Raw genomic sequence first — 21,910 nt, forward strand, 5'->3', positions numbered from 1 at the left:
TTTGGTTCTGTTGCTCTAAACTTCCTGTGGTCTTATCACAACTGGTTGTTTTTTTGTTTGGTTTCTTTAGGAATGTGCATTTGTTAGTGTGTTTTCAGTTCATTGGGACACCTTAAAAATGTAATCTATGAAAAATTAAACATAAGTCAATTTACTAATTTATATGTTTAAGTTGATGCACTAATAAAAAGTTCTAAAGTGTATTAATATTTTTTATAAAAACAAATGTGTGAAACAAATTGAAAGAAAATATTCAAACATTGGGACAACAGGCCAAAAATCCAAAATTGAATAATACTGTAGTATGAATTGCCATTTATGCAGCGATCTGAAAAAGAAAAGTAAACATCAGGAACATGTGTGGTACCTATGTTATTTGAATGTCCTGTTTTGTGTTTATCAGATGCTTCATAAGTATTTATTACTGTATATCTCTCTTATTTGAATTTCAGTGCTGTTAATAAGTTTTAGTTTTGTTATGTTATGTGCAATCTTACAGTATATCCTGCCAGATCCTCATTAATTTGAGTTTTAGGCAGGTTTCAGTGAACATGTTCTATCATGTTTAGATTATTGCAGCTTAGTTCTTTTGGATTTGCCGTTTACTGTACTTAGTGCATTGCAGGTTGTGCAGAACTCACTTATTAGAATTAAGGCCAGTACTGGGCAGACTTGCCTGGTCTGTGTCTGTGTGAGGCCTTTTGGTTGAGGATGGGCTGGGGAGGGCTTCAATGGCTGGGATGGTGTAAATAGGCTGGAGTGAGCTTTGATGGAGACTTCAGCAGTTGGAATCCAAGCACAGTACCGGGTAGAACTTTGGATTCTTGCCCAGAAATAGCTAAGAAGAAAAAAAATTTAAAAAAATTAAATTGAATCAGGTTGGGCAGACTGGATGGACCATTCAGGTCTTTATCTGCCATCATCGACTATGTTACTATGTCTGCACTTTGCTACATGTGATCATGACGTCAGAATAGCCCCATTTGATTAGATTACTGATTGATGTGAGTTAGCATATGCCGGTGGTCTTCACTAATTTTTAAGTCAGGGCCACTTGGCATTCAAATTAGCTGAAGGAGAGCTATCAACATCATTGACCAGTGAGTGTCTTCAAACTTTTCATTGGGGGTGAGCATTTCCAAATATCCTTCAAGCATGTAGCTCTTCTTCCCATCTACAGTATTTTCCCCATTCTGACCTAAGCTTGGATAGAGAAGTAGAGAGTCATGAGATAAAAACTAAGAATGGGCCGTCATTGGTCTAGGGGCCTTGTATTGAAGAACACTAGTGTATGCAGATGATTCCAGCAAGGGTTTGTTAATCAAGTTATGTCAGCGTCTCTGGAAAATGTATACTTTATCAGAGAGCAAGCTTGAGTACCTGAATAAACTCATGTAAACCGTTCTGAGCTCTCCTGGGAGAAAGGTATAGAAAATTGAATGAATAAATAAATAAATACATGAAGTTTTTGGTTTCCCACATCTTCAGTTGCACCTTTTACCTTTGTATTCTCTTTCTTTTTTAATTTTTTACATTGCATTATATTTCATTACATTTGTGACTTATATTCTGCCTTAATTTTGCAGTTCTAGGTGGATTACAAAGGAGGTAAATTGGACATTACCAGAAGAGTTACAGGAATAGAGATAAATTACAGTTCTGCGTTAATTTGTCCTGACAAATCTTCTGAATAGAAGGATTTTTATTTCCCTTCAGAGGGTTTTGTAATCAGATATTGTCATCAGTAAATTGGAGAGATGGTGGTCAAGTTCTGCTGCCTGAGTGGCTAGTAGGCCATCATACATTTGTTTGCGCAGTGTGCCTATGATTGGGGAGTGAGTATTTATTTATTTATTTATTCAATTTTTTTTAGCCTGTCCTCCAAAGGAGCCCAGAACGGGTTACAAAGTACATCCATAATAATCTAGACAGAGCAGAAATGATATAGTTTACATAAATTACAATATAGACAGACAATAAAACATATGCACTAAGTAGCATCTGGTGAGATTAGGTGGCTTAGGTGCGTTGACTGGGTGGCATTTCAGGCGCTTTAGGACTTTAAGGCGCTGGGTTAGTAAAGAGGAAGGTTCCTTCCTGAAGTTCCAGAGTCCATCTAGTGATCTGACAGATGGAGGGATTGTGCCAAAATTTGGGTATGAAATATGAGTAGGAGCGTTTGCGAGCGGTTTCAGTTTTGAGGGAGCGGCCAGAAGGTATGGTCAGTCGTTTTTCTCCTTGGGACCTCAGTGGTCGCTTTGGGAAGTAAATTTGTAGTTTAGTTTTCATGTAGTACGGAATCGTTTCATGGAAGGTTTTGAAAGCGAGGAGCAGGGCCTTGAAGGTGCAGCGTTTTTGAATGGGCAGCCAGTGCATGGAAGCTAATGCAGGGGTAACATGGTCGTGGATGCCTAGGTTTTTCAGAAGGTGGATTGCAGCGTTTTGCACCCTTTGGAGGTGGGAGAGAGTTTTGGTAGGCAGGCCCACTAGTAGAGTGTTACAATAGTCTAAGTGGGATAGAACAAAAGCGTAGAGTAGTTGTGCAAATTCAGGTTCTGAGAAGTAGGCACGCATGGTTTTTAGCTGGCGGAGGTAATAGAAGGAGGATGATACTAGTTTGGATACGTGATCTGTTATTGATAAATTAGAGTCAAGAGTTACTCCTAGGCTGCGGACGTTGTCTTTGGGTGTAAGGGTGTTTGTAGCCATAGATATAAAATGGGTTTTAGAATTTGGCATGTGCTAATTCCCTTAACGTGCACTAAAGGAGCATTAAGCCCTAACACTGCTTGATTAATTCCCCTTTAATTAGACATTTTCAGCTACACTAAGTGCCACTGAAAATGACTATTTAAGCCTGAACGAGCAATTCAACTAACCAGGATCCATTTCTGGCCACTTAAATCACTTTGAAAATCGACCCACACATATTTTGCCAAAACTTGTAAAGCAGTTTTTTAAATACCTTCTGATTTCTTTGCATGAAACTAAATATTTGTGATAGAGTTCATCTGATATTTTTCTACTTAGTCTATCCCCTTCATGATCAAAACATTCAAGATACTGAAGGGGATAGACTTAGTAGATAAGGACAGGTTGTTCACCCTCTCCAAGGTAGGGAGAACGAGAGGGCACTCTTTAAAGTTAAAAGGGGATAGATTCCGTACAAACGTAAGGAAGTTCTTCTTCACCCGGAGAGTGGTGGAAAACTGGAACGCTCTCCCGGAGGCTATCATAGGGGAAAACACCTTCTAGGGATTCAAGACAAAGTTAGACAAGTTGCTGCTGGACAAGAACGTGCGCTGGTAGGGCTAGTCTTGGTTAGGGTACTGGTCTTTGACCAGAGGGCCGCCGCGTGAGCGGACTGCTGGGCATGATGGACCACTGGTCTGATTCAGCAGCGGCAATTCTTATGTTCATCTTTATGCAGGACTTCCAAAACCTGCCTTGGTTAGTCTATAATCACTTAGGTTTTCAGGTTATCTTCAGTACTGTGCATGAGTTAAATTTCAATACTTTGGAAGCCTGTTATCTGCATATACATATCCCACTAGTACAAGTTTGGGAAGACTTCATCAAGACCTAAAGGGCAATTCTATAACTAGGCCCTCACGGTTACACCCGCCTTTCTATGCATAACTATATAGGAAAGCAGCATATATCCGCATAAATACCCTAAGGTTTATTCTATAACCCCCAAATTCTGTATATAATGCCTTACATGGTATGCACAAATTGGTTCACCCAGCCAATTTGCCAACACAGCTTTATTGTTTAACAAGCCTAATTGACGCCAGTAATTGGCAGTAATTGGAAATAATTAGAAGTTACGCGCATAACTTGGAAAGCACAAGTCTATGAAAAGGGAGTGTGGACAGGGGAGGGCATGGGTGGATTGGGGGCATTCCTAAAAGTTAGGATGTGCGCACAAGTTAGGTGTAGGTAATTAGGCCTGGTTTTCCGTGGCCTAAATTTGTGTGCCTAAAAGTTATGACATGCACTGGCATTCAGCGCAATTCTATACGCTTCCCCCTCCCCATTTGCAGTTTCGGCAATCGCGATTTCACATATTCGTGATTTTTTGGGGAGGGGGAAGAAAAGAAAAATAAACCCATAGTTTAGCCTTCACCCCAGCATCCCGGGCTCACCTGGTGCTCTAGCAGGCTTTTGGGGCAGGAGCGATCTTCCTACCCTACGCTCCTGCCCCGTGTAGATCGCCAATAGGAAATGTCTGTGGGGAGTTCCCGTCGTAGCCTCGAGAGACTACGGGAACTCACAGCAGCCATTTCCTATTGGCGATCTGCATGGGGCAGGAGCATAGGAAGATCGCTCCTGCCCCGAAAGCCCGCTAGACCAGTGTTCTTCAACCTTTTTACACCCGTGGACCGGCAGAAATAAAAGAATTATTTTGTGGACCAGCAAACTAATAGGACTAAAATTTAAAAACCTCGTTTACGCTCCATTTCCGCGAGCTCGGTCCCCACAAACCATCTGATCCCATCTGCACAAGCCGCAATTATGATTTTATATTGAATGTATTTTATTAAAGTATAAAAAGAAACAATATTCTGAACAATTGTGATTTTATAAATACAAATATACAGAACACGGACCAACAAAACCCCTGTCTCCCCTCCCCTTCACATATATCCTCTCTACTATCAAGAAAACTGATCAAGCCAAGTTCATAGAAATATCATGCTAACAGAATACTGCAGCCCCCAGTTATGTCTCTAGCAGGATATATATTTCAAATCTGATATATTCTAATCACAAAATAGAAATAAAATTATTTGTTTCTACCTTTTGTTGTCTCTGGTTTCTGCTTTCATCTTCTTTTCACTCTCTTCCTTCCAGCGTCTGCCCTCTCTGTCTCTTCAATCCAGCATCTGCCCCTTCCATCTACTGTCTGACCTCTCCCCCTTCCATATGGTATTTGTCTTCTTTCTATGCCCCTCTCCCCTTTCCATCCAGCCTATGCCCCTCTCTCCTTTTTACATGATTCACTCCAGCTTCACTGCTCTCTTCATTTTTATCTCTTCTACACCAGATCTAGCATCTTTGTCCCTCTCAATTTCTCTGCTGACCCTCCCTTCCCATCTCATTCCTATCTCTCCCCTTCCCCTCCTCTAATCTCCCTGCAAGCTGTTTCTTTCCTTTTTTCTTCTCCCTTCCCTCCTCCCCCTGTCCAGCAGCATCTCTCCTTCTCCCTCCCTCCAGGTCCAGTAGCAGCTGTCCCTTTTTCCCCCTTACCCAGCAGCTTCCCAGGCTCCTTTCCCTCCCCACTCCCAGCAGCATCTCTCCTTCTCCCTCTCTAGGTCCAGTAGCAGCTGTCCCTTTTTTTGTTCACCATGCCAGCAGTTTTCTCCCCTCCCAGCAACTCTCCTTACTTGCCAGCGCTGCGATTCAGTAAGGCAGTCTCGGGTCCTTTGTGGGGTCGCACCGCCTCTGAGGAAAGCAGAAGTTGCATCATCAGAGGCGGCTCGACTCAGAAAAAGCTCCAAGGCTTCCTTCCTGAATCGCTGCACTTGTAAGGAGAGCCGCTGGGAGGGAAGAAAGCACAGTCGGAGGCTCCCCATTATATCTCCGGCCTTAATAGACTCAATAACTGGTAAAATAATAATTGGGTGATAAGCACCTATCACGTGGTGCCTAACACCTAAGTGGACATTTCTATGGGTGGAACGTGACTTAGGCACTGCTTAAAAACCCAAGCCTACATTTCAGACTCCTAAGTTTTTACATAGGTGCCACTAGCCGTGATTCTGCAAACGGTGCCTAAGTGTGATCGACATGTAGCTGGAGCCATTTTTCTAGGCACCGGCCGATTTCGGCATTGTTTTATAGAATCGGCCCCTAAATGTTGTTCTAGTCAGCACTGATTTTTTGGGGGCGCTATATATAGAATCGGATTCCAAGAGAGCACATGCGTACTATAAGAGTCACAATGTGGAAATAGAAGGGGGTGTACATATGAGTAGACCATGGGTGAAACACATGCAGGGCTTATCGCAGCACTTAAACGGAGGCGATCGCTCAGAGAACTGCCTCTGTAATGTTTTATCATAATGATATACTGTCCCACTACCAACAAGTCGATGGAATTTGGTGTCAATGATGAAGATAGTAACTCATTTACAAAATAAAATAGCTATGGATATTTATATATTTTTTATGATTATTTTGTAGGATCCTATCCACGCTTGTCTCTCAGCTTTAAATTGAAAAGAAACATTGGCTACTTCATACTACAGACTTACATGCCTTCCATTTTGATCACTATCCTTTCCTGGGTTTCGTTCTGGATTAACTATGATGCTTCAGCTGCAAGAGTTGCTTTAGGTAAAAAATAAAAAAAAGTCTAAAATCTCATATAAGTTACTTATCATGACTAGGAGATCTCATATGCTTACATTTGATTTGATTTAATAATTTTATATACTACTTAATATTAAAAGTTTTAATTTGGTTTACAAGAAAAAATGAAAATGTTATAATTTAATGAATCATAAGAACATCATATGATATTACTCAAAATAACCACATTGGTGTTCTTTGCTTAGCTGTTAGGCTTTGATGCCATTTTATTCTGCCTTGAGTCGTTAAACAATAAGAATGTGTCTAATTTAGAATTAAAGTCTGATTATATTTCCACAAAACTCACTGACGGCATATTACAGTATAAAAGGTAATATGCCCAAGTCAGGAAGATTCATTAATAAAACAGAATGGAGGCAGTTTTGAAGACAGCTATTAAAATACTGCTGAGCCTGCACCATAAGTCTAAAAGAACCCGTTTGTCCCCTTGTGAGATGCTTATAAGGTTTGGTTGTTTGTTTGTTTTTTTTAAGTTTTGAAGGTTTCTGAATCATTTCTACTGTCGGTATGTAGGATTTAGTACTTATCAGCTAAAAAAATACCCCTCCCTTTTGCTAAACCGCAATAGCGGTTATTAGCATAGGGAGCCGCATTGAATGCGCCGGCCTGCTCCCGACGTTCATAGAGTTCATATGAGCGTCCTGAGCAGCCCGGCTCCCTGCGCTAATAACTGCTATCGTGATTTAGTAAAAAAAAGGGGGAAAGCTTTGGCATGTCAAAAGAACTTGGGACAAGAGATAATGAGTTAAATGTAACTCATCTGTTACATTAAGGGCTCCTTTTATCAAGGCGCGCTAAGGGGGTTAGCGCCTCGGATGTTTCATCACGCGCTAACCCCCGCGGCAAGCCCAAAAAAATAACGCCTCGTCAATGGAGGCGTTAGCGACTAGCGCGGCAGGCGGTTTAACGCGCATTAAGCCCCCTACCGCTCTTTGATAAAAGGACCCCTAAGTGGATGGGGACCAAGTGGCTGCAGCTACATTGTTGATGGCTTTGGTATTGAATTCTAATTGGGACTGACTTATGTATATTCTTTAGACACTGGCCCAGATTCTCTAAACAGCACCATTTGTTTTCTTGTTTATTGGCATCGGTTTTATGTTGTGGGCTTGATAATAGTTTATTGGTTTTATTAAGTATTTACCTTTATCAACTATGTTATTATTTTTGAATTGAATTGTGAACCAGTCTAAATTCTGTACAAGTTAATGTAAATTATTTGATCGACATGTACAATGTTTATAAAAATAAATTTAAATTAAAGAACCTAAGGGGCCCTTTTACTAAAATGTAATAAGATTTGGAGTTAACATGGCTTAATACTGGATTTTCCCACACATTAACTGCAAATCTAATGTTACCCTTTTTAGGACATTTTCATTTGTTGTTGTGTTTTGGTTTTTTTTTTGTTCAGATCATGAGGTAATACTGTCAGCGTCTGATACCTGCTAAGAGTTAACATTGGAGCACTTACGCTATTGGTGGCTGCCTAACAAGCAGCCGCCAATCACATGTCAGCCAATACATGGCGCCATATACAGAATCATGTCTCCAGGCAAGATAGGAACCAGAAATGTAGGCCTGGGTTTTCCGGGCCTTTATTTCTGGTGCCTGTCTATGCTGTGAATTGCACCTATAAAGGTACTTTCCAGCACCTAATGCCACTTCCTGCGTTAGCCCATGCCCATAGTGGCATTACGTGCTGGAAAGTACCAACGTAGGCACAATCCCAGAGCCTTTTATTTAGGAACCGGTAGGTATTTTTTTGCCATTTCTAACGGCATTTGTCAGTTAACTTAGGCACTGGTAGGGCAGCTACCGAAGCCTAAGTTTCAGTGCCGGCTATAGAATTTCCTCTTTACTGCCTAGTATTTAGGAGGCACTGAGGACCAAATTCTATAAACGGCGTCACGATTGTAGGTGGCGGAAGGCATCCTACTGCTGTCTAACCAGCCAATTGGGACGCATGTTTTCTGAAAAATCCAACCCGAGGCAGTCCGCCTACACTGTAGGCATCTATCATGGGTGCAAGGAGGCGCCTAGGGATGCTTAAATACCCCCAAGGCTTGGGCGTAGGTGTGGTTTCACCCAGAAATGGCGTTAGGCGAGCTTAAGTGGCCCTAGGCATCTCCTTAGGGCTGCAATAGGTGCCCGAAATGTAGGCCTACATTTCAAATAGACACGGCAAAGAAATCCTCCTGCCGCCGTGTCAGGGAACCCCCCAAGCCCCACTGCAAGTCAGCTGGCAGGAGGGATGCCTACTCCCTCCTGCCACCACTCCCGAAACCCCCACACACCGTCTGTGGCAGGAGGGATGCCCACTTCCTCCTGCCAGAACCCCCGAATCAACCTCCGGCAAGAAGGATGCGTTATCCCTTTTGCCACAAACCCCAAAGCAATCCTTGGCAGGAGGGATGGTCACTCCCTCATGCCAGTACCCCCCAAACACCCCCAACAGGAGGGATGCCCACTCCCTCCTGCTGGCACCCTCTTTATTTGGACCTGCCAAAGTGCATGATTCAAACGTTAGAATTGGCTCAAAATGCAGCAACTCATGTGATTCTTGGATTGTCCATGTTTGACCATATTACACCTATCTTGTGTGATCTCCACTGGCTGCCTATTGCTTATCGCATAGAATTTAAAGTGGGTTTGTTTAATTTTTAAGCTGTTGAAGGACAATGTTCAATTATACTTAGCTCTCTATTACAGATATATCACCCTTGTCGTGCTTTACGATCTGAAGATAAGATTAGCCTCGAGGTTCCATCTATTAAACAGATAAAGTTGGCAGGCACTCGGCATGCTTTGTTAACTGTTCAGAAAGTGATATTGTGGAATGCATTATCATTGGATATAAAGAATACTACCAGTTTACTTCAATTCAGGAAAATGGTTAAAACTTGGCTTTTTCAGAAATGTTTTCCATAATCGTTTGTGTTAAGGATTATTTAGGCAAATCCTTTTTATTTTGTTGTTTCTTTGGTGAATGACTGAGTCGGGGAGAATTTTATGGCTTTGATATAGTCGATGAAATGATTTGTTTTTGTGCCTGTTTGTTGTCTAAGATATTGTTTTGGTTATGTACATGTTTGATTGTAACTCGATGGTTGCGAGGAGTAATTTTTTTAAAAGAAAATAATAGTGGCGCCTAATTCCTAAACGGGCACTACATGCAAAACACGCCCATGATCCACCCCCTAACTACCGTATTTTCACGCATATAACGCGCGCGTTATACACGATTTTACAAACCGTGCATAACCATGCGCGTTATACGCATGAGCGCGTTTTACAACTTTTTTTTACATAGTTCCCCCCCCCCCCCCGACGTCCGATTCACCCCGCAGGACCGCTCTCACCCCCACCCCGAAGGACTGCTCGCACACACTTGCACCCGTACCCCCACCCGAAGGACCGCTCGCACACACTCGCACCTGCACCCCCACCCCGAAGGACCGCTCTTACCCCCACAGCCTCCCGACCCCCCCCATCATGTAGATGTCAGAGAAAGGACGGGACCGCCAGAAGAGGAAGCAGCGCAGACGCAGGGCTCATAGAAGGACCGGGACTGCCGGAAGAGGAAGCAGCAGGACAATGGTAGGAGCTTCTACATGATGGGGGGGGGGGGCGGGAGGCTGTGTGGGTGCGAGCGGTCCTTCGGGGTGGGGGTGCGGGTGCGAGTGCGTGCGAGCGGTCCTTCAGGGTGGGGGTGCGAGCGGTCCTGCGGGGGGGGGGTGAATCGGACATTGGGGGAGGCATCAGGCTTTCAGGGTGGGGACAAGACTTCAAGGGAGAGAGGAGAGTCGGGGCGGGCGAAAAGAGAGTCGGGCGGCGACGGGAGAGTCGGGGCGGCATGCGCGGTATACGGGTGTGCGCGGTATATAAAAATTTATTTACATAAATTACAGTTTCCCGCGCGCTATACTCGTGTGCGCGTTTTACACGGGTGCGTGGTATATGAGTGAAAATACGGTACACCTACTTTTTTTTCGGTGCCTTGGACTAGGCGCCTATCTCAAAGTGGTTGGCGCCAACCAAGTAAGGTATCTAACATCCAATTGAGTGTATGTCAATTGCGAGATCCTCATTGTCAATTATCAGCACCAATTAAGTCTTTTAAACAATTTAGGTGCCTACAGCATCTAGGTGAGCCAATGTAGGTGCCTAGCTATAGGTGGCTTTTATAGAATTCGCCAGTAATTATTCCTGTAAGTGCATTATCCAATTAGTGTGTGTTAACTATAGCACACCTACTACCTACCCGTGCCATGTTCCCACCCAGAAGAATTCTTAAAAACTGCTAACACTTGGTTTACCACATGCTAGTAGTAAAAATATCACAAAGCACTTTAATAACAATTTAATAAAAGGGCCCCTTAATATGTATAATATGGAAGTGGCGGCTGGATATAATCGAGGCACACAAATATCTTTCAGAAGTTAATGCATAAAAGACAAACTTTTAAATATAAAACATGTTATAAAATATGATGCTGAAAGAGTGGCTGAGGGTGGGGGCAAGTCACTTAATCTCCTCCATTGCCCCAGGCACGTTAGATAGATTGTGAACCCGCCATGACAGAGAGGGAAAACTGCTTGGGTACCTGAATAAATGCATGTAAATCATTCTCAGCTCCCCTGGGAGAACGGTATAGAAAATTGAATAAAATAAAAAATAAGAAACACCCCAACTGCCGTCTTAGTAGGGGTACCACCCAGCAGCAACATAGCAGCCCAGAATTTCTCCCCCCACCCCAGTCCGGTACCTCTTAAAGTCTTCTACCCACTGCTCACACTGGCCCTGATTACTACTACCATTAATTATTTCTATAGCACTAGCAGATGCATGCAGCACTGGCCTCCCTTCCTTCCTCTGATATAACTTCCTGTTTGAGGGACCAGGAAGTTACATCAAAGGGCAGACTTGAGCCGGCATAAGTAACGGGTAGGAGACCCTTCTCACTGTTAGTGAAGAATAAAAGACTTTAAGAAGTACTGGGGGAGGAGATGCCGGGCACCATCTTCCTTCTGCTCCAGGTACCAGCTTCCCTTGCTATGCCACTATATGTATTTTCAAAAAGAGTGGTGCGTGCTAGTGGTAGGACCAGTTCATTATTGAAAGGAAAGGAAGTTTGGCATAAGATCAGAGTATTAGTGTAGGATTACTAGTACTGGGGTAGCAGGAAAAATGGCCTTCTCTATCCCAGCCCAATCCTGTCCCAATATCATCTCATAAGGAGCCCCTGGTACCAGGGCAACAGACACCCTGTATACCCTGTCTTTGTGAAGAATAGTGGTTGGCCTGAGAGGGTAGTGAGCACTGTCCCCAAGGATATACCTAATAGTCACCTTCCCCTCGCTGAATGATTCTTTTCCCCAGGGAACACTTTCTGCCAGAAACCTGGTCTGCTCCCGTGTCGATCAAAGCCACGGTCCCCTGTCCCTCCACTGAGATTGGAATAGTATATGCCTCGTTTACACTATCCACAGACATACTTTTGTGACATAGGCAATTAAGAAAAAACACTTATTACCCAGGAACAAAAAAAATGTTGTCACAATGTGGAATGAGCCCCAAAGTGGAATTAGAAAAGGTACAGAGAGGGCAACAAAAATTATAAAGTGAATGGGATGACTTTCCTATAAAAAAAGGCTAAAGCAGCTAGGGCTCTTCAGCTTGGAAAAGAGATGGCTCATGGGGAGCTAGAGTGGAGTGGAATGGGAGACACAAATTGCTTATTTACTCTTTCCAAAATACTAGGACTAGGGGGCATGCAATGAAGCTACTAAGTAGTAGATTTAAAATAAACCAGATAATTTCTTCACTCAACATTCTTCATTAAACTCGGGAATTTTGTTGCCAGAGAATGTGGTGAAAGCAGTTAGTTTAGCAGGGTTTTAAAAAGTTTGGATAATTTCCTTTTTTAAAAAAAAGTCCACATCAGACATTATTAAGATGGACTTTGGAAAATCCACTTCTGATTCCTAGGATAAGCAGCATAAAACCTATCTTATTCTTTGGGATCTTGCTAGGTACTCGTGACCTGGGTTGAGCGCTGTAAGAAATCAGGATACTGAGCTTGATGGACCTTCAGTCTGTCCCAGTATGGCAGCACTTAAAGCTGATTACTAAATTGGTCCAATTGTGTGTTGAATAATATAAAACATATTTTCATGTTAATAAATGCAACAGATCAAAAGCTTTTCTTCATCTTGTATCATCTAGAAGCAAACTCATTTACATTATAGAAAAACATTTTCATCGGTGGTTTCAAGTGTCTCCATGATTTGTTTTGCAGTATAATTTACTGCAGTTATAATTGGTGCATGAACAAACATGTAATTTTTCTAATACTATTTAAAGGAGAGATACAGTAGGAGATAAATGAGAGGCATTGGTCTACAGTAGTTATATATCAGGTCTCTACTGTGATTATTATAGGTGAAGAGCTGAAAAGAAAATTAATCTTAGCATGTTTAATTGGCTGATTGTGTTCTTTCAGGAATTACAACTGTGCTAACTATGACTACCATCAACACCCATCTTCGAGAAACTCTCCCCAAAATTCCTTATGTGAAAGCCATTGACATGTATCTGATGGGGTGCTTTGTATTCGTTTTCATGGCACTGCTGGAGTATGCACTTGTCAACTACATCTTTTTTGGCAGGGGACCCCAGCGCCAAAAGAAAGCAGCCGAAAGAGCTGCCAGTGCCAACAATGAGAATATGCGACTGGATGTCAATAAGGTAATACAAGACTGAGGGATAGATTGCTCATAGGAATTTCCTTTTAGTTCCAAAGCAGTGAGAATATCATGTATTAATCTTGGCATCCCTTCAATTAAACTTCAATTAAACTGAAACTATCTTTCCCTTCTATAAAAGGTATATCCCGCGCAGGAAAACTTGGAACATCCCTCCCCTTTAGAACCATAGAACTCTGGAACAATCTTTCATCCCCGCTCAGAAATTCTAGCTCCTTCCAATCCTTCCGCAAACACTTGAAAACTTGGCTCTTTTCAAAAATCTAATCACCTCCCGTGCTTTAGTATCCTGTCCCCCTCTATCTCCTCAGTCCCTCTCCTATATCCGTCTTTGTAGTTCCTTTCCTTTCAAACTCTGTAAACCGTGCCGAGCTCTGCGCACGCGGAGATGGTGCGGTATACAAACCTAAGGTTTAGTTTAGTTTAGTTTAGTTTAGTTTAATTAAGCATCCAGAAAATGTATAAAAATAATATAGAGAGTAAACAAAGCTAACTACCACGAAAGAAAAACCGGAATGGTGAGATTAGGTTATGGTTCATTTTTTTTTTTTTTTTAATTGGCGATGCCTATTTATGAAAGAGCCTTTCATCAATAGAGCTCAAACGTGTGTTTGTGTGAATCAGTTTTGATTAAATTAATTGGTTACAAAAACTGTGACTTCCACATAGGGTAATGAAGATCTAAGAGGGTGGTGCTTCTTGCCTCCAAATTAAACCAGACTTCAGTCAAAAATATACAGTATGGTCAGGGAAATCTTCTCTCCAAAAAAACAGGGGATATAATCAAAAATCAAAAGTACATATTGTCCATTAATCCCTCATAAATTTAACTTATGTGTGAGACTCCATATTGGTTTTATATTAGTCTCTACCATATTCTCAGAGACAATGCGGTAATGCCTTTGATGAATTCGCCCCTAAACTGGCCAGTAATTGATGCTATATATTGATATTTTGTGCTAATTTGCTGTTGTGCCCATAAGACTTTTACCCAGTGGTATAAACAGGCCAGCTAATATTCAACCGACAGTGGTGAGCATCTTTTTAAATGCTGACTGTCATGTCTAAATTAGCCCTCGATATTGCCGGGACATGTGTGGACACTGGCGCTAAGGCCCTCATTCTATAACAGATGCCTACAATTAGACGCCTAAATCAGTACATCTAGCCGATCTACGTGCTTAACTCACCCCCTTCCCCTTTCACGAAGCAGCGTTAGACTTTTTTTTATCGTCAGCAGCGGTGGTATTAGCGTCACAGCTAATGCCACCATGGCACTGATTAAAAAAAAAGGTATTATTTTTTTCCTTTATGTTTTTGTTTTATTTCTACTTATGGCGCTGATAATTGAAAGCGCTATTAGAAAGCCGATTCAAAATGATATAAAAATAAGTGATTTGCCCACCTCGAGGTAGGTGTTTTCACTGATGTGCCTTCTGGCGCCTACACAGCAAGTAGACGTGGTTAGGGGTGGATTCGGGGCAGAGTGTGGGCATGGATTGCTTTAGGCACACTCATTTAGGCCAAGAAAACCCTGTAGTATGAATAAGGATTTAACTGGGCTATTTGAGCGTTTCTGTGCTTGATAGGTGAAGAGTCATACTCGGTAATATATGATTTTTGTTAGATGGGGTCATTTTGTTGTTTTTAATTTTTTTATTATTTGCCTTTATTTTATTAGATATTATTTAGGCTGTGTTTTGGTTTTGTTATGCGTTTACAGTGTATTTTATTATGTATGTTTATTTGTGATCTACAATACTAACAAATTAGGGAATGGAGGGAAACCACAAAAAATCCACTCCATTAAAGAAAACCGCTATGCACCAAGACAGTACTAACCAGCGAAAGAAAAAGCCTCAGACAATAGAAGAGGTGAACCCACACTCGACCACCCGAGCATCATAGGCAAAAAAAACTTATCTTTTTGGTTTTTTTTCAGTATGCTTAACATTGGCATTCACACTACTTTCAAGTTCAAGTTCAAGTTCACTTTATTTTTGATGAATCGCCTATTTAAAACATTCTAAGCGATGTACAATTAAAAAACAAATTATAAGAGAACATACAATCATATTAGTAATACATTAATAACAGCAAGATAAATATTTGTTAAAAAATTACATAAAACAGAAAAGATCTCTATACATAATGTTAAAAACAAACATGAAAAGAGGGAAAGGGGGGAAAAAGTTACAAATTTTTCTCTTGATGGAGGAAGAAACATATATTAGGGAAAAAAACAAAGGGAGGGGAAGAAAAAAGAAGAAAAGAGAAAAAAAAAATATATATATATATAAATTAATCGATAAAGGCATAAACGCTCAAACCAATAATACTTAGAAAAATTAATACTCAACAAATCTTCTTAGTGTGGATAAATAAATTCTGGCTGCAGCTTTATTTAACAAACAATGCAATAACATTAACCATGAATGTAAATCAATGAAACTTTCCCAAAGTGGTCTTCACAAAACCCAAACCCATGTCAGCTAGTCGGTAACGACCTAGCTGACATCCCCCACATATTCAAACTGTGTTTTCTCTTAACATTGATCCAACCCTTGCCCCACACCCCCCTGAGACCTACGGTGCAACCCGGCCTCACCAATACCTGTGACGGTATCACACACAAATAGCTGCCCTTCCATCAATCCCCTGTATCAATACCATAAACAATTGATTGACCACCTGGAAAACCAATTTTCTGCCAAAACTGCGACAATCCCACCCCCCAAAATTGCTGTACCAACACAACATCACACCAGACACCTATTCACAAAATGAATAGACTCTCTAAACGAAGGCACCTCACCCCTTACGGGACAAGGTGGGTGTGCAAAATTCTCAATTTACCTCACTGCCATCCCTCTCACTGCACTACCCATTCACCAGCACCCTAACCACCCTCTCCTCCCTTGAATCCCAATTACTAAAACTCCATTCTCACACAGTCTCAAACTCCCACCCAATTCCCAGCCAATCCCGATCCACCAACGTTCCACCAATCATTGTCCACTTTTTCCCTAGCAACCATCCATTCCCTCACTATCCAACCATATCACCTCACCACTCATCATCTTCTTCTTCCCCTCCCCCCAACCCATCTTCTCATATCTTCACTCTTCAGCAGTTCAGCCAATGTTACTGGCCCACTGCTTAATCCGTGGGCCACTTTTATTGCCACATTGATATTTCTTGCTGGCGACTTTTTTGTAAAGTTTTTACCTGCTAACTAGAGCAAAAGTTTTTTGCCTATGATGCTCAAGTGGTCTCCTATTGTCTAAAGCTTTTTCTTTTGCTGGTTAGTAATGTCTTGGTGCACAGTGGTTTACTTTAATGGAGTGAGTTTTTTGTTTATTTGTGACCCACATAGAATTGCTGGATATGTGGTTCAAACGACCCTAGTGATCATCCGATACCTATCACCCAAGGAAATGATACACCGGCAGACATGATCTGGAGCTCCTTTCAAGATTTAGACTATATAACAAATACTCTAAATCCTATTGCGTTCTGGACTCATGCCCCCCAAAAATCATGAAAGCGGCACCTTTAATATTTAAACTATCGTTGATGCAATATTTGGCTCATAACCTAAAAACTGGTAAGTTCCTCTCTAATAATGGTCACATAATAATAATCCCAATTCTAAAAAATTGAAAAGAATCTTCAGCTATAATATCCAACTACAGACCAGTAGCATCCATTCCGTTTATTGTAAAAATTATGGAGAAATTGGTACACACCCAACTGATGGATTATCTGGATCAGTTCTCTCTCCTACATGAAACTCAATCCGGTTTTAAACCGTTATTCAGTACTGAGACAGTAATTGCGGCTATTTTAGACAATCTGCACCTACTGTATAGTAAGGGCCTTAATGCCCTGGTTATGCAATTCGATATGAGTTCTGCCTTTGATCTAGTAGACCACGGGAAACTGCTGCAATGCCTAGACGCCATTGGTATCAGGGACGAGGTGCTGAATTGGTTCCATGGCTTCCTTATGTCCCGCACTTATCAAGTACGTTTTAATTATGAACTTTCAGATACCTGGAGCAATCCATCCGGTGTGCCACAAGGGTCTCCGCTATCTCCATTGCTCTTCAACGTCTACATGTCCTCATTAGGCACGCAGCTAAGCCAGTTAGGGACAAAACTATTTAGTTATGCAGATGATTTTACGATCATCATCCCATTCGTTAATTCTATCTAAATATATAACTGACCTTTTCGTCTTCTCAGCCAACAGACACAAGAGAAGCTCACATTTCAACTTCGTTTCCCCCCCAGTGAGAGGTTGTAAACTGAAAAAACACCATGAACATCTTCTCTCGCACCAAGCAGCATCATGGGGTAAAGACCTAGAACAATTGCTTTCGCCCACTACTTATGAGGAATTTAGGAAACGTCTGAAAACACACCTGTTCCTAAAGTATCTAGACAACTGATCCTCTCTTCTCTCTCCCCTCTATAGCGATTAACTTGTTCTATTGATCACTCTCTCCTCAAAAATGGATTTCCTGTCCTATTAACCCTCTTTCTTCCTCCCCTCTTAAAGTCAATCAATTTGTACCTTTGCTTAATCTTTGTAAATCGCATAGAACTTCACGGTATTGCGATATATAAGCTGTTATTATTATTATAGTCTGTTGTGCGCGAGACACCAGTGCGCCGACAATCCAGCACTGACAATTCGGCACAAGAAAGAAGCGCACCGCAGAAAAACTTAATTTTAAAGAGCTCTGAAGCAGGGTATGTACTGCATAGTGTTCGCGCTGCTGTTGGGGGGGGTTGGGGGGTTGGAACCCTGCATTAAAGAGAAAACAGAACTTTTTCTGATTTTTTTTGGAAAAGTTCTATTTTCTCTATAATGGGGGGGGGGTTTGCACCCCTCACCCCCCCTAATGGCAGCGCGAACACGATGCAGTAAAGTGGGGGGGTTCCCCTCCACACACCCCGTCGGAGCTCTTTAGAACAAAGTTTTCCCGTGGCGCGCTTCTTTCTTGCGCCGAATTGTCAGCGCTGGCTTGTCGGCGCGCTGGTGTCTGGTGCGTGATTATCCTGTCACCGGATATGCGGGATATAAATTTTTAAATAAACAAACACCTTCCGGCACCTAAGACCGCTTAAGCACAGCTAGGTGAAATTCTATAAGTGGCCTCTACTGATTGATTGACAACCGCGTCTAGCCACTAGTCACCGTTCATTGAATCGGGACCTGAATATCTGGGGCTAAACACCCCACGACTAGCTGCTTGAGCTTATACAGGACCTGGCTGAATATTGCCTGGGATCTGCATAAATTTCTATTTATTTTTTTTTTAAGTCCCATAATCCCCCTCCCACCCCCAATCCAGTTCCCCTTGTTTCCTTCCTCCTCCCCTAGATTACAATTAACAATACACTATGTTTTGCTACGTACTTAGAAGCTTAGAATCCCTGGCTGCCAATGTTTTCAGATTGCACAGCTCAGTCATCAAATGGCAAACTTTCAGTAAATCAATTTTCGTACACAAAAGGAAAATGAAAGCATTTTTATTGTAAAAAAAAAGATTGTTTATTTCAAACTGTGCAGCTACTTCAAAGAACAGTGCAGAAGTGTTCCGTCTTTGATTTCAGCCAACATTAAACTACTTTAATGGGAAGCATAAATCAGAATGAACACAACTGACACCTGTACTTTCAGTCAAAACAGCCTATTCAAATGAGAACTGGATACAAAAAACCCCATATTCAGTAGGTGACCTTTAAAGAAAGGATAAAGGCACTCTGAGATAATGGCACGTTGTATTGCAATATACAAAGAGATAACCCCAAATATAGCTCTTTAACAGTAGAACCCAGTGCCGGCACGCTGCTTAACTACGTCTCCACTGAAAGAAACCAAGTGGTCCTAAACGTGTCAATAGGCTGTTAGAGGAGCAGCTCCTTCACTCTGAAATAGCCATAGTTCAAAACTGTCTTTTATGAGGAGCCGCCGAAACATTCTCAGCCCAACCAAGAAGAGAATGATGTGGAGCCATGAAAGTTACAATTTATTTCACACTTTTCTTGATACTTTTCATTTCAATGATATGAAACAGAATGAAAGTGGCTAGAAAAGTGTGGAATAACTTGTAAGTTTCATGGCTCCACATCATTCTCTTCCTGGTTGGGCTGAGAACTTTTCAGTGGCTCCTTGTATTGTGATATCATCATGCCTCATTCCACCAATGCCTAAGAGCCAACCTCATCGGCGATGTCACAATGGCTTGGTTTCCCTATACTTGAGCCCATTTACTAGATGCATTTGCCTCTTTGAAATGAAAAGTGTGGAATAACTTGTAAGTTTCATGGCGCCACATCATTCTGTTCCTGGTTGGGCTGAGAACTTTTCAGTGGCTCCTTGTATTGTGATGTCATCATGCCTCATTCCACCAATGCCTAAGAGCCAACCTCATCGGCGATGTCACAATGACTTGGTTTCCCTATACTTGAGCCCATTTACTAGATGCATTTGCCTCTTTGAAATGAAAAGTGTGGAATAACTTGTAAGTTTCATGGCGCCACATCATTCTCTTCCTGGTTGGGCTGAGAACTTTTCAGTGGCTCCTTGTATTGTGATGTCATCATGCCTCATTCCACCAATGCCTAAGAGCCAACCTCATCGGCGATGTCACAATGACTTGGTTTCCCTATACTTGAGCCCATTTACTAGATGCATTTGCCTCTTTGAAATGAAAAGTGTGGAAAAACTTGTAAGTTTCATGGCGCCACATCATTCTCTTCCTGGTTGGGCTGAGAACTTTTCAGTGGCTCTTTGTATTGTGATGTCATCATGCCTCATTCCACCAATGCCTAAGAGCCAACCTCATCGGCGATGTCACAATGGCTTGGTTTCCCTATACTTGAGCCCATTTACTAGATGCATTTGCCTCTTTGAAATGAAAAGTGTGGAATAACTTGTAAGTTTCATGGCGCCACATCATTCTCTTCCTGGTTGGGCTGAGAACTTTTCAGTGGCTCCTTGTATTGTGATGTCATCATGCCTCATTCCACCAATGCCTAAGAGCCAACCTCATCGGCGATGTCACAATGGCTTGGTTTCCCTATACTTGAGCCCATTTACTAGATGCATTTGCCTCTTTGAAATGAAAAGTGTGGAAAAACTTGTAAGTTTCATGGCGCCACATCATTCTCATCCTGGTTGGGCTGAGAACTTTTCAGTGGCTCCTTGTATTGTGATGTCATCATGCCTCATTCCACCAATGCCTAAGAGCCAACCTCATCGGCGATGTCACAATGGCTTGGTTTCCCTATACTTGAGCCCATTTACTAGATGCATTTGCCTCTTTGAAATGAAAAGTGTGGAAAAACTTGTAAGTTTCATGGCGCCACATCATTCTCTTCCTGGTTGGGCTGAGAACTTTTCAGTGGCTCCTTGTATTGTGATGTCATCATGCCTCATTCCACCAATGCCTAAGAGCCAACTTCATCGGCGATGTCACAATGGCTTGGTTTCCCTATACTTGAGCCCATTTACTAGATGCATTTGCCTCTTTGAAATGAAAAGTGTGGAATAACTTGTAAGTTTCATGGCGCCACATCATTCTCTTCCTGGTTGGGCTGAGAACTTTTCAGTGGCTCCTTGTATTGTGATGTCATCATGCCTCATTCCACCAATGCCTAAGAGCCAACCTCATCGGCGATGTCACAATGACTTGGTTTCCCTATACTTGAGCCCATTTACTAGATGCATTTGCCTCTTTGAAATGAAAAGTGTGGAATAACTTGTAAGTTTCATGGCGCCACATCATTCTCTTCCTGGTTGGGCTGAGAACTTTTCAGTGGCTCCTTGTATTGTGATGTCATCATGCCTCATTCCACCAATGCCTAAGAGCCAACCTCATCGGCGATGTCACAATGGCTTGGTTTCCCTATACTTGAGCCCATTTACTAGATGCATTTGCCTCTTTGAAATGAAAAGTGTGGAAAAACTTGTAAGTTTCATGGCGCCACATCATTCTCTTCCTGGTTGGGCTGAGAACTTTTCAGTGGCTCTTTGTATTGTGATGTCATCATGCCTCATTCCACCAATGCCTAAGAGCCAACCTCATCGGCGATGTCACAATGGCTTGGTTTCCCTATACTTGAGCCCATTTACTAGATGCATTTGCCTCTTTGAAATGAAAAGTGTGGAATAACTTGTAAGTTTCATGGCGCCACATCATTCTCTTCCTGGTTGGGCTGAGAACTTTTCAGTGGCTCCTTGTATTGTGATGTCATCATGCCTCATTCCACCAATGCCTAAGAGCCAACCTCATCGGCGATGTCACAATGGCTTGGTTTCCCTATACTTGAGCCCATTTACTAGATGCATTTGCCTCTTTGAAATGAAAAGTGTGGAATAACTTGTAAGTTTCATGGCGCCACATCATTCTCATCCTGGTTGGGCTGAGAACTTTTCAGTGGCTCCTTGTATTGTGATGTCATCATGCCTCATTCCACCAATGCCTAAGAGCCAACCTCATCGGCGATGTCACAATGGCTTGGTTTCCCTATACTTGAGCCCATTTACTAGATGCATTTGCCTCTTTGAAATGAAAAGTGTGGAAAAACTTGTAAGTTTCATGGCGCCACATCATTCTCTTCCTGGTTGGGCTGAGAACTTTTCAGTGGCTCCTTGTATTGTGATGTCATCATGCCTCATTCCACCAATGCCTAAGAGCCAACTTCATCGGCGATGTCACAATGGCTTGGTTTCCCTATACTTGAGCCCA

General features: G+C 42.0%; 1 protein-coding gene across 3 annotated transcripts in view; it reads left to right on the top strand.

The window, feature by feature from the left end:
* Nucleotides 1-21,910, top strand: part of GABRB2 (gamma-aminobutyric acid type A receptor subunit beta2) — a 477,172-nt gene that overhangs the window by 444,644 nt on the left and 10,618 nt on the right. For 2 of the 3 annotated variants that reach the window (XM_033927783.1, XM_033927784.1), the window contains exons 7-8: nucleotides 6,190-6,342; nucleotides 12,885-13,129. In XM_033927783.1, coding sequence (XP_033783674.1) covers nucleotides 6,190-6,342; nucleotides 12,885-13,129 — 398 coding nt within the window. Of the gene's footprint in view, nucleotides 1-6,189; nucleotides 6,343-12,884; nucleotides 13,131-21,910 lie in introns of all 3 variants that reach the window. The other variant, XM_033927785.1, reaches the window with a different exon arrangement.

This window comes from Geotrypetes seraphini, chromosome 18 (genome assembly GCF_902459505.1).
Source record: "Geotrypetes seraphini chromosome 18, aGeoSer1.1, whole genome shotgun sequence".
NCBI lineage: Eukaryota > Metazoa > Chordata > Amphibia > Gymnophiona > Dermophiidae > Geotrypetes > Geotrypetes seraphini.